Source organism: Drosophila miranda, chromosome 4 (genome assembly GCF_003369915.1).
Source record: "Drosophila miranda strain MSH22 chromosome 4, D.miranda_PacBio2.1, whole genome shotgun sequence".
In the NCBI taxonomy this organism is placed as follows: Eukaryota; Metazoa; Arthropoda; class Insecta; order Diptera; family Drosophilidae; genus Drosophila; species Drosophila miranda.
In genome coordinates, this window is record NC_046677.1 from 22,249,314 (window position 1) to 22,261,356 (window position 12,043).

The following is a 12,043-nucleotide window of genomic DNA, read 5'->3' on the forward strand; positions in this document are numbered from 1 at the left end:
CTAAATAAATTTGTTTTTGTTTGGCAATGTATGTGCACATTTACCTGTCTGACCTTTGCGAAAGTGAAACCCGTAGTGTGCCCAAGTATGTACTCGCCGAAAACCAAATTTTCTTTACTTTAAAAAGACTTTTTATTTCAAATATTCTTAATAGAACTTAAAACTGAAAATATATGTGAATATTCAAAAGCATTTAATAACGCATTTTATTGCAAAATGAATCAGACTTTAAACTATTCTGACACTCCAAGGAATAGAAAAAGGTTAAGAACGAGAGTTCACTGGGGCTCTAGCTTTACCAGATGCCTGCGTTGATTGTGGATCAGGATGTATAGCTTTAGCAACATTTTGTCCGCCTCCTCAATGGACATGGCATACACATAGACCCTCCCATGGTCATGCAACTGTGCCACCACGCCCGGTATATCGCTGCTCACATAATACACGTACTCCGATCCGACATTATCGCGACTCGTCTGGGCGGACAGCACAAAACATTCGGCGAACAGCTTCAGTTTGATTTGAAAGCCAAAATGAGCGCTGGAACGCATGCGCAGGTACAGCAGATTGTGGGCTGGCTCCGCCTTGAAGTGGGAGACATGCAGTATGGGCGAGAGGAGTTTGTTCTGGACTTCTATCAGATCTTTCTTGTCGTCGCGACAGCCGTTTATGATGGTCACAGTGCCATTCGGCCAGAGCCACGATATCCGACTGTGCTCCGAGTTTCGGTGGTGGTTCTCGAACTTTTGCAGGACATTTATGGAATTGTCGTACTCGACTCCTGAGAGTTTCTTGGCCGCCGACTTGAGATGGATCGGCTGGTTCAAGTGCAACGTACAGAACGTTTTCGAATACTTCAACTCGATCCGCAGGGTCAGCGTTTCCAAATTATTGATATTTTTTTTGGCCATTATCTTCACTTTGAGCAACGGCCGGGAGCGGACTGTCGGCAGATTTGTGTCCAGCTTGCGGCACAGATTTTGACTCGAGCTCTTACCAAATCTCTGGACCCATTTGCTGCGCAATCTTTTGGCCTGCGGGTCGCGATACTCGCATGCGGTCTCCTCACAAATATCCTCGAAAACGTCCAGCATCGAGCGGTAGCTCCGTTGCCAGGCGTTTTCTTGCAAGGTCGATGGATGACCGATGCCAGGCAGGCGCAGATTCTGCTGATCCTTTTCGATTTCATCCTCGAAATCAATATTAACAGGTTGTCGGTCTTTCCAGAGTAGGGACTTGTACTGGGAGGTAAGGATTTGGCTAGTCTGAAGGATCCATTGTTGGCACTCGGCCTTATCCTTCGGCCTGGGCTTCACATTGCCAATGCATATGGGTTCCTGCTCCTCTGCCACGTGCAAGTACTCCTTATTGGGAACTGGAACCGGAACTGACTCTTCTTGCTGCAGGTGCAGAAGGTCCTCAGGCATAACCACTTCTATGCATTGGCCTGGAATCAATGGCTGCGACTTTTGTGGGATCTCATCCTGCAGGGCAATGGATGTTCTTGGAATGTCATTTAGCAGGGCCAGTGATGTCGATTTCCCAGGCATGTAATGCAGGGAAATGTCTTGTTCCACTTCAAGCGGCACGTCCATATGGGGCGCCGCGATGCGGTATTCCATATCTTCTGAGATTTCTGGATCCTGGTCAGCGGGCGCTGTGAGCTGCAAAGTGTCATTCACAGGACGAGGATTTTCCGTTGGAATGAACATATTAAGTATCTCGTCGATCTCCGTAGTGTCGTTAATTTTCTGGCTTTTGAATCTGAGCGACTTAAGAAGTTTTATCGAACGCAAGCCACGGGATACCTTAGGGATGATCCGATGCACCAAAGGACTCCGACTCTCACTCTGGCTCGGTTGCATGGCTCGTTTTTGCTCCTCTTGGAAGAGAAAGTGGACAGCCAGAGCATTTTTCTCTGCCCATGGCTCCAGTCTGGCCCTTTTCGATGGCCTCGGTGTAGGTGGTGGTGTGGGTGGATTATCATAGCGCCATTTTGGGCAAGGAGATGTGGGACAGGGCATTCTGCAGTTGAAGGGCCAAGTGTCTGGATCCAGCAGACCCGCCTCAAAGTCCTTTTCCATCTGACTGAGTTCCTCAGACGTTGGGATACGACTGAACAGATATCTGGGCGGCTCTTGTGGATCTGCTGCTGGAATCTCTGGGACAGCTTCTGGTACTTCTAGGTTTCCGGCGACTGCTTCTGGGATCTCTGGGTTTCCTGTAGCTGCATCCGGCATTTGAGGGGCCTCTGAGATGGGGCTTAAACATGGTAAAGGACAATATTCATCCAACAGCATCTGCATATATTCTAGCTCTGGCTCCAGCATGGTTGCGATGACCTTCGGTTTCGGGATGTACCTTCGAAAGCCGGCGGGCAACTTGAGCGAAGATTGAAAGCCTCTTTTCTTGAGCTCTCTGCCCCAAGCAAATGAGTCAAAGATCTCTGCGACCCTGACGACCCCGGCCTTCTTGTTGGCCACAAACTTGGCCATGAAATTGACTTCGGGAGTGGAGATGGTGGGTGGCATGGGACCATGGCGTCTGTTCCAGATCGGAGTGGTGATTATTGGATAAGGGCTTGACGAATCCTCTCTACGAGGTTTCTCTTTGGCCTGAAATGTGCTGGAAAAAAAGGAAGAAGGCGGCTTTGAGATTTGTCTACTACAAATACAAGTTTTTCAAACGGTCTAGTATGCCTTCGCACGAAACGTCAAATATCTAATGTAACAAATTTTTCTTTTGTTGGACAAATTATCTTTCACTGCATGTCGGATGCAAAAAATAAATTCTGGGTAATTTGTGAATCATAGAGGTTTTTAAAGGAGAGGGTTTTAATCGATGGCCACTGTAGATGATAGAATTCTGTTACCTGGCCAGCTTTTCCTCTGCATCATTTTCTTGGTTCTTCTGCAGACTTGTATTCTGTTTGTTGACGTAGTTAAAGTAGAAATGGTCCTGAGCTTCGATGTAGCGTTCCTCACTGAAGTCTCTAAAACAATGCACTTTTGATTTGGCCGAAATGCACGTTATAGTTATGTCCCTTACCTTTCTGAGGCCGAGTCCGTTTCCTGGTCGCAATTATTGAACATTTTTCTGTTCGTTTTTTTCAGGGCTTCGATTTGCCAAACATTTATTTTTTCCAATTTTGTTGTTGTTTTTTTTCTTGTCACAATGCCTGATTAAAGTGTTGTACAACTCCTCGAATTTGGTATTTTTAAATTAACAATGTTGTGCAACATCCTTAAACCTTGAGGCAACTAGCACTATTTGCTGCAGTAGAGAATGAAATGAATACTTGTACTCCACAGATGCCACAGTCCAGGCTGTTCTTAAAGACTCCTCCGTGTATCAGTTATATTCTTTGTACATGGAGTAAAACTCGATCTGCTTCCTTGTAGTTGTGACAGTTGCAGTGTCCGCTCCTGACTTGAGCAGTCCTAAAGCTTTTCTTAAAGTCGTTGTGGGGCCTAAATCTGGGACTTTCCTTATCATCAAAGCATCAAAGGCGCCACAGCGTAAAAAGGCTAAAGGCATAGGCAGTGGCTCTAGAAATTGTGACGCAATTTCATGCAACAGAAAAACGGAAACTCTAGAATCTTAGTAGGCTTGCTTTCAGTTTTATTTTAGCTTATTTATATGCATGATTTGGGCAGTCAGGTCTCATAACTTTTTGGCACTTCATCCGGATAACATCGTTTGTTTTTATTTTAAAATTTTCCAACAAAATTATCAAACCAAATTTAATCGTGAAAGTTTATCAGCTCTTCGCCGGACACAAGTTCTTGCGAGCCTCTTCCACGGAAAGAGGCATTCTTCAGTTGCACTTTTGTTGGGGTATTGGTATCGTAGGTGGAACGCGGTTGCCGCCTTGCCCATTTCCATCAATTGCGGCGAGTGCTGCATCACCAGCAACGCCACCCAACAAAATCTCTTTGAAGCAAATCTGTGTCAAGGGAAAGCACAAGGTGCTCTTCGATGGCTATTAGATGACCCTCCTGGCGAATGACCAGACTGTGCTCGGAAAAACACCAAGGGTTCGGACGACCGTCAATGATGTTCTGCCGAACTGGAGGAGGAATACAAGTTCATCGGGACCTGCTCAATTGTGGAGCTACACCAGGAGCAGGTTTCTGATCTCTTCCCGCCGAACAAGCGCGACAAGGCCCCAGAGGATATACGCGAGACACTGAAGCACATTGTGATGCTCGGCCTCACCGAATTAGAGGTCAATTCAGCTCGTGAGGTTGCCGATCATCCAATGTGTGGCTCTGCCGGTCGACCAGTGGCTGCCACTGCAATGAGCGAGACCTTGTCCCGTTCTGATGCCATTCTCACTCTCACCGTGGTCTCCAGCAACCTAAACGGCAGGTAAGTGTCCACAGAAACACAATTCTCTGGAATTCCATTTTCCCATTCATCCAATCTGATCCTCAGGAAGGCGAATCTGAACACTGGTCATCGGGGATCCAAGCTACAGCCTGCAGATCAAGAACAAGCCTATGATTAACATAAATTCTGTCGGGCTGTCACGTTTAAAGAAGCCTTAAAAATAAACCAGTGAAATGATAAGATAAAACCCTGATTATCTAATTTATTTAATAAAATAAAGCTATTCAAGGAAGTTCCGCTATTGAGTAGAGTAGATTTAAGCTGTCGGCAACGTAGAATATCCATAAAATATCCCAGTGTAGAGATTTGAATTTTCTATCATAGATTTTTCCTTAGTTTAGGGCCTCATTTTCAAAGTCGACATTTTGGAGCCCCTGCCACGGTCACTGCAGCCGCTGCGGCCACTGCCACCAAATCCCCGACGCCAGCTGGGTACTCCAACTGGTCGAACCACCATACAACGCTCTCCTCGCAGCCCTGGGTGGCCATCTCTGAACTTATGTACTTTTACGACAAATACGAGTTCACGAGCCTGAGCACAAGAGACCTGAAGACACACCAGGAGATTGTGGCCGAGGTGAGGGCTCTGCTGTCGGGCAAGGCTCCGTTTGATCAACGCACCCGCTTCCCGGGCAACATACATGACCCGGAGAACCTCTGGGTCTGCATTGGGCGCTGCGCCAGCGTGGAGTATCACCTCCAGCGCATTATCAGCATCTTTAGGAAGCCCCTCAATCAGCTGACGCCGGACAAGCAACGGACCGTGCGTCAGAACTTTCATCTGGCGGTGAGCGAGCTGCGGCTGGACATCTCGGCGAGGATCAGCGAAGTGCGTCTATACGACCGCCTGGTATTCGAGCGGGAGTTTCGTCTGGAGTGGCAGTAGGCTGACGCCTAACAGGGCGTTAGTGAAAAGCGGTAGAAGGACACGCGCGTGTGGTAACAATCGACAATAACTTTTATTTGCAACACTTTTTGGAATTGATCCATATCATTTTTCGGTGCATGGTGAAAAACGGTTACAAAAATACACACAGGATTTGTATGGAGTATAGCGATGCGCATACAGAGCACAGTACAGAGCGCATCGTTCTCCATTTAACAACACACAATTCATGGCTCTCAGCCGTGGATTGCTCTTAAAAATTGCTCGCGAAACTAAATCTATAAGGCCGGATGCAGACAGGCTGAACATCCAGCAGGGTAAGGAACTTGGGTCTGGAACCTGTCTCTCAGTACGGCTGAACTTATTGCTCCACAAATACGTAATACAAACATTTATATATATATATCATCTATACATAATATTAATGATAAAATAAAGCACTTTTGTGTGGGCAAACATTGATTGCTCAGGTGCGCGTGTGGGTGCTTAAACAACTAGCGGAAGATTCTTTTTGCAGATTATCATAGATAGTCGCCATATATCCCGGGTGTATTGCTGTTGGGTTGGCTTATTTGGTGGCTGACATCAGTGGGCTGGTTTCTTCGTGCATTTAGTTAACATTTAATCAACAGCAACAACATTTACGTTTACGAGTGCGTGGTTCGAGTGGTTCGGGTCAGTCTAGCAGAACTTCAGCTTCATTTTGCTGGTCTTGGGCACGTTGCGTATGGTTAGGGAGATGCGGGGGGCGCGTCGCACCAAATGGTCCCCCATCTTGTAGGTGGTCTCACACAAATCATAGTTGCAAATGCGATCACAGAGTACATCCTCTTTGGTCTCCGCAATGGAGTGCAAGTAATCACTGTACAGAGTGTCCTTCAAAATGAGAAGACTTCGCGGCTCCAGCAATAGCTTGAAGAGAACTACCCGACCCGCCTGATCACCATCACCGTCACCGTCACCGACAGAGGCATCACCTTCCTCTGCTGTCGTCCCCTCACGCTTGGCGAACTCCAGAACGGTGTGGGCGCCGCAGGAAATTGTGGATATGATGGGATAGAAGAGCGGTCCATCGGTGTGAGGAAGGATGCCCTGCCCGGGCAAATACTCGTTGACCAGCACGTGATTGGCATTCTGCGACTCGAACACACCAAGATTATTCACCTTGTCCACATAGCTCTGCAGCCATTCGGGTATCTCCTCGGCAATCATTCCATTGGGATGCGGAACACCGCCATAGTTGACCAGGCGCCGATTAAGCAGCTGCGTCCAGCGCGGCTTTGGCGTCCGCTCAATATGGCTGAGAATCCTCTGCTCCTCCTCCGAGGTAATGAAATTGGGAATGTACATGGCTGTCGGTGGGCACTGCACCAGATTGAGAGTGAAATCACGATGAAGCGGGGATTTTCAATATTTGCCTTACCTTGCGCACTTCAAACCCGGTGAAGTCCATAGCGCCTACTTTTATTTATCAAATGTATTTATTTTTATTAATCAATATTTTAACTTTAAATTTGGCCAGGGCAGCTATCGATAACAAATTTAATATATCTACATTTTCTGTGCTAAAAAATTAAAAAATATTAAATTTAAATGAATTAAATATGTATGTCTTTTATTCATGTTTTCTTAGGTATATTTTTCTGTATATTTACAAATAGTATTGTTTTCCATGGCGGAGTTAAGTAAGTGGGCACCACTTGTTGAGGCACCAAAATTGAGGCAACAACCAAAGCATTCGCGGTAGCAGGAAAATAAGTCAAGTATGTAAAACAAGCCAGTCAAGTAGAAAATTGATTCATAATGAAGATTCGATCAAAAACGAGGAATATGTATGATGGAACTTGGATAATTCGTCAGTATATTTACGGTATATTTTAAAAATGAGACGGTATATTTAGGTAAATTTCTGATTGTCAGACGGTATATTTTATCAATGGCTCCGCGGTCACACTGTAGACGCTTATTCGCCGCCAAAAATTTGCAACTCGATATAATTAAACTGTAACTATCACTGTAGATGTCTTCACCCATAATCGACGACACTCCAGCTGCCAAGAAGATGAAGATCGACAAGTGTGTCCTGAGATTCGCCAAACTGACGGAGCACGCCTTGGAGCCGGTCCGCGGCTCTGCAAAGGCAGCCGGCGTTGATCTTCGCAGTGCTTACGATGTGGTAGTTCCGGCCCGTGGTAAGGCCATTGTTAAGACCGACCTGCAGGTTCAAGTTCCGGAGGGCTCCTATGGTCGCGTCGCTCCTCGCTCTGGCCTGGCCGTGAAGAACTTCATTGATGTGGGCGCCGGCGTGGTGGACGAAGACTACCGCGGCAACCTGGGTGTCGTTCTCTTCAACCACTCTGATACGGACTTCGAGGTGAAGGTTGGAGATCGGATTGCTCAGTTCATTTGCGAGCGCATCTTCTACCCAGAACTGGTAATGGTCGACAAGCTGGAAGACACCGAACGTGGGGAGGACGGTTTCGGCTCAACAGGAGTCAAAGATCTGCCAGCTGCCAAGAACGGCAACGGAGAGAAGGCACCGCCAGCCGAGCCAGAGGCCACTCCCACCCCCATTGCCACATAATGTTATCTTAAGCGAAAAAACATTTTTCATTATCTTATCGGTCCATTACATTGACCATTCATTCGATTTCCATAACTTCCCCTAAAAGTGTCATTAAATATTATGAAAATATGTTGAAATAAGTTAATTCCCAACAGTAACTCGTTTTTTAAGCAAATTTTAAAAAAGTTGTTCAGAAACTTTTTTGTTTTTAATAATTAAACGTTCTTAAGCGGTGACAAGTCACGAAGTTAGTTAAGCAAGCATAAACGGCAGCCTATCATTATATGTGAGGGTAGTCCTGCTCAACCAGATCTGCGAAAAGTTGAATCGCAGGGCAATTGGAAGATTTTACTGTTGATTTCAGTGAAGTTCTCGACTGGCAGGAAGCTGATTTTCTCAATGGCCGAAATCAGATTGAATTCCCTAATCTCATCCTGCTTGATGTTCAGCTCACCGACCTTGGATGATTCTACCGTCTGTCTTCAAATGTTTAACCCGGTTTTCGTACTGTTCTCTTGGCTGATTGCTCGCGATTGCTATTTGTCTGAGATATAGCCTTCCGAAGATTTGGATTTAGTATTTCGTTAGAATACTGGTTTTTCTGCACTCTATATCTTTGCTATTCGGCAGCCGATCGGAGTGCGGCATGTCTTTTCGTGATCGGGAGAGTCCTGCCAATCGACTGCCATCGGAAAAAGGGACTTCCATTTCTTCACGATTTTCGCAAAAAAATTATTTCAACTTATTTCAACATATTTTCATAATATTTAATGACACTTTTAGGGGAAGTTATGGAAATCGAATGAATGGTCAATGTAATGGACCGATAAGATAATGAAAAATGTATTTTCATAAAAATTGCCAAAAATCGTCCTCATTTTCACAGTCGAGATTTGAATGCAGTTCGACAGTCTGGATTCTCACGATTCTGGGATAGTTGGTCCTTCACTGATCTGGTCCTCTCTATCTGAGATATAGCCTTTCCAAGATTTACATATCATTAAAATACTATTACTTTATTTACCCCCTTTCTTTAATTTGAGCAGATCGCACCCTCCGTTGGCTAGGTGTGGTCACCGATTTGCCCACCATTGTTTACCATGCCATCATCCTTTAAGTCTTTCGATTCATACGAGCGAGTGTGCGTTCGATGACGTCTATCTACTCCAGGCGCCTCACCGGCACACGGGGACGTTATTCATGTCCCCTCGTACTTTGACTATGGAAATCAAGGGAAGGCTACGCGGGCTACTAGACTATAGATAGATATCGTTGTTGTTAGGTTTAAGGATGTACGCGTCCATATATTGAGATAGTAGATACAAATTTGTTGCACTTGTATATTTATTTATACTAAGCTAAGTTATGATGAATAAAACTATTGAAACATCATCCTTGCTGTATCCTTTTTTTGGGGAAAATATAGCGGGGAATGTAGGGAAAAAATAGCAGAGAAAATTTAATATTTTGGATTCTCTAAAATGTCCTTGTTCCTTAATAAGGACTCTATCAAATCAGGGACATTTTTTGAATCATAGGAAGCTATCGCACGCTATCAGATCGGCCCACAAATTAACGCGAAAACTAAATATAAAGATATATAGATCTGGAGAAAATATCCTTGATCATTGGTCCTTTATTCATTTTCGAAGTCGTCGTGAAGGCGATATATATCGTGTGCGCCAAATTTAAATTATTTAAACAACAAGGAATAACTATGTATGTTGTTTGCGATTTTTAATCGCTGAGCACTTGGGGCTGGAGAGAAAAGAAGTTAATCTGCCTTTACAGTAATATTGAAATAGAAACGAAGGTCAAATGTCTGCGCCATAACCCATATTCCCACGAAAAACATTCCGATTTAACACTGGCATATTATAAATTTAGTTTGAATCTGTGAAACGATTCGTGTCGACAGAAAAAAGGAAATACATGTAAAAGTGCAACTGATGTTTGTGGACTTATCACCAGCCGGAGGTCTTCTTGGACAGCACCACCTTCTGCATGTGCTCGTCGGCGGTGTGGGTGGTGTGGGTGCCGCCGGCATGACGCGGCACACACTTGACCATGGGGGCTCCGGCAGTGCCCTTGGTCCAGGCACTGGCACAGTGGGGGAACTCGTCCTTGCGGTAATAGCCCATTATGCCTGATTTGCGAATCTGGCCCAGCTCGTACGTGACCAACGGTCCCAGGCCAGTGGAGCCCTTTGACGCCGGCAAGGAGGGAATCTTGGAGCGCTCAACGGTGCGCATCACACAGGGGGTGTCGCAGGAGATGCAGGCCAGGTTCTGAAGGACCTTCACCCGCCCGGCAGCGGCGGCGCAGTCGTCGTTGGTCATCTCCATGTACTTCTGCAGGGCCTCGGCGATCATGGCCACCCGCTTCTCGATCAGCTCGCGGAAGTCCTTGAGGCCCAGCTCGAGGGCATCGATGCCCAGGGTCATGCGCAGATTGTCGATGATCTGCAGGACGTTCTTCTCGTTCAGGCTGATAATGTGACGCACCTCGCAGAACTGCTTCTCCAGCCGCGCCTTGTACTCCTCCAGCTGTTCCAGCGACACCTTCGTGGCCAACTGATCGAAGTCCACCTTCTCGGCTAGAAGGAGCTCCACCTCAGTCTTGTCGATCTTCACTTCGTCCAAGTGCGTAACGGACTTCTTAAGCAGCGCGATCTGGGTCATGTTTGCGTTGATCTGAATTTGCATGTTCTGGGTGGCCTCCCGGTTGGTGGCGATGTACAGCTTGATCTCCCGCACTGTTTCCTGCAGCTCCTGCATGGAGCTCATCAGTTGCTGGGCATCCTGCTTAAGCAGAGCGGCGGCCAGCTCGTTAGTCTTGTTGGTGAGGGCGCAGAACTGTGACTTGAGCTCCAACAGCTCGCTGAGCATGCGATCGGGGGAGTAGCAGAGGTGCTGCTCTAGATCCAGGGTCTCTTCCTCCTCGGGCTTCTCCACCTCCGTGGGCGCAGAGGAGGATCCCTCCTCTTCATCCTCCATCTCCTCCTCCATGGCCTCCATCTCTTCGATCACAGCCTCGCCGCTCGACCAGCTGATGGACACCTCGTCGTCGGCGGCGCGCATCAGGACCCGCAGCTGTCGGGCAATGTGACGGAGCAGCTTGAGCCGGTCCGGATTCGGCTTGCGGTCGATCAGCAGATGGGTCACATTGTTCAGCTGCTCCATGGTCAGCTTCATCTGCCCCGTCATTGCCTTCACGAATGTCTCCATCTCCATCACGGCCTGCTCCTTTTGCATCTCCACCTTGGACATGCGCTTCTCCAGGCGGGTAATGTTGCCCACCAGGGATCCTTCGAGGCGCTGCGAGCCGCGACCCCGTTGGGAAGTGCGCGACGATACGGTTGAGATAGGGGCGGGTTCCTCTTGCTCTGCAATCGTCGCCTCAGGCTCGTCTGCCATTAAGGCTGGCTCTGGTCTTGGTTCCGCCTCGGGCTGTGGTTCTGGCTCGGCTTCAGGCTCGGGTTCGGGTTCGGGTGCGGTCACTGGAGCTTCTTCCGGTGCAGCAGGCTCTGGCTCTGGCTCTGGCTCTGGCTCGGCTTCTATCTCGGGAGCTGCTGGTTCTGGTTCCGGTTCCGGTTCTGGATCTGGCTCGGGGGCTGCTGCTTCTTCTGGTGGAGCTGGAGCGGACGGTTCCTCCTCAGCTGGCGGTGGTGGAGCATCTTCGGCTGGGGCCTCCGCGGGGGCCTCCTCGGTATCGGCACCACCCACCAGCCGATACCTAGAGGCCGGCTTGCCCATAGTCACTAAAGGAAGACAAGACACAAGACAGTAGATTAGGATCCTTCTCTGGGAATCTGCAACTGATCGACAGGCGAATACTCACTCAAGCTGCTCTGCATGCGTATGTTGGAGGCCAAGTAATCGTCCTGCTCAACAATCTCATCCAGACAATCTAGTTTCTGGGCAAAATTCGACAGGAGCACGTGCAAGGCATAGAAGTTGACATGGCCCGATTCCGGCGTCCCGATGGCCACATCTATCAGATCCTTGTACGTAAATGGCATCTTAAAATGATATTTGGTCACAAGTCAATAAAATTTTTTCTGAAGTAATAAGAAACGAGTATTTGTCACTTTCCAAAAAATCTAGAATAATATAGGAACTGAACTGAACGGGATCTACGAATATAATGAAATATTTATTTTCCCCAGCCACAATGTTTGGAGGCCAGGCAAAATGATC

General features: G+C 47.2%; 5 protein-coding genes across 5 annotated transcripts; 2 read left to right on the top strand and 3 right to left on the bottom strand.

The window, feature by feature from the left end:
- Positions 1 to 74: 74 nt before the first annotated feature.
- On the bottom strand, positions 75 to 3,441 carry LOC108163021. The gene is made up of 3 exons (XM_017298060.2): positions 3,049 to 3,441; positions 2,873 to 2,992; positions 75 to 2,625 (listed from the first exon to the last, which is right to left on the bottom strand). Exons 1-3 carry the CDS (start codon positions 3,090 to 3,092, stop codon positions 279 to 281), a joined length of 2,511 nt encoding a protein of 836 aa, XP_017153549.1. The 5' UTR covers positions 3,093 to 3,441; the 3' UTR covers positions 75 to 278.
- A 1,264-nt stretch (positions 3,442 to 4,705) lies between these two features.
- On the top strand, positions 4,706 to 5,291 carry LOC108161279 (the record flags this gene model as incomplete). The annotated part of the gene is made up of 1 exon (XM_017295498.2): positions 4,706 to 5,291. A coding segment is annotated over one exon (573 nt), but the record flags the coding sequence as incomplete, so codon positions are not given.
- A 40-nt stretch (positions 5,292 to 5,331) lies between these two features.
- On the bottom strand, positions 5,332 to 6,820 carry LOC117188571 (alpha-ketoglutarate-dependent dioxygenase alkB homolog 6-like). The gene is made up of 2 exons (XM_033392554.1): positions 6,702 to 6,820; positions 5,332 to 6,643 (listed from the first exon to the last, which is right to left on the bottom strand). The coding sequence occupies exons 1-2, from the start codon at positions 6,729 to 6,731 to the stop codon at positions 5,960 to 5,962; spliced, it is 714 nt and encodes a 237-aa protein (XP_033248445.1). The 5' UTR covers positions 6,732 to 6,820; the 3' UTR covers positions 5,332 to 5,959.
- A 393-nt stretch (positions 6,821 to 7,213) lies between these two features.
- Positions 7,214 to 8,111, top strand: LOC108162911 (deoxyuridine 5'-triphosphate nucleotidohydrolase). The gene has a single exon (XM_017297887.2). It carries the CDS (start codon positions 7,299 to 7,301, stop codon positions 7,860 to 7,862), a length of 564 nt encoding a protein of 187 aa, XP_017153376.1. The 5' UTR covers positions 7,214 to 7,298; the 3' UTR covers positions 7,863 to 8,111.
- A 1,593-nt stretch (positions 8,112 to 9,704) lies between these two features.
- On the bottom strand, positions 9,705 to 11,983 carry LOC108162906 (involucrin). The gene is made up of 2 exons (XM_033392734.1): positions 11,685 to 11,983; positions 9,705 to 11,604 (listed from the first exon to the last, which is right to left on the bottom strand). Exons 1-2 carry the CDS (start codon positions 11,863 to 11,865, stop codon positions 9,809 to 9,811), a joined length of 1,977 nt encoding a protein of 658 aa, XP_033248625.1. The 5' UTR covers positions 11,866 to 11,983; the 3' UTR covers positions 9,705 to 9,808.
- Between the last annotated feature and the right edge of the window lie 60 nt (positions 11,984 to 12,043).

Bases quoted from the DNA above. Each gene is read 5' to 3' on its own strand.
- LOC108163021 (XM_017298060.2), bottom strand. From the start codon at position 3,092: ATGTTCAATAATTGCGACCAGGAAACGGACTCGGCCTCAGAAAG. The intron at 2,993-3,048 runs GTAAGGGACATA...GCATTGTTTTAG, and splicing joins ACGGACTCGGCCTCAGAAAG to AGACTTCAGTGAGGAACGCT. The intron at 2,626-2,872 runs GTAACAGAATTC...CTTTTTTTCCAG, and splicing joins GCAGAGGAAAAGCTGGCCAG to CACATTTCAGGCCAAAGAGA.
- LOC117188571 (XM_033392554.1), bottom strand. From the start codon at position 6,731: ATGGACTTCACCGGGTTTGAAGTGCGCAAG. The intron at 6,644-6,701 runs GTAAGGCAAATA...AATCTGGTGCAG, and splicing joins CCGGGTTTGAAGTGCGCAAG to TGCCCACCGACAGCCATGTA.
- LOC108162911 (XM_017297887.2), top strand. From the start codon at position 7,299: ATGTCTTCACCCATAATCGACGACACTCCAGCTGCCAAGAAGATGAAG.
- LOC108162906 (XM_033392734.1), bottom strand. From the start codon at position 11,865: ATGCCATTTACGTACAAGGATCTGATAGATGTGGCCATCGGGACGCCG. The intron at 11,605-11,684 runs GTGAGTATTCGC...GTCTTCCTTTAG, and splicing joins ACGCATGCAGAGCAGCTTGA to TGACTATGGGCAAGCCGGCC.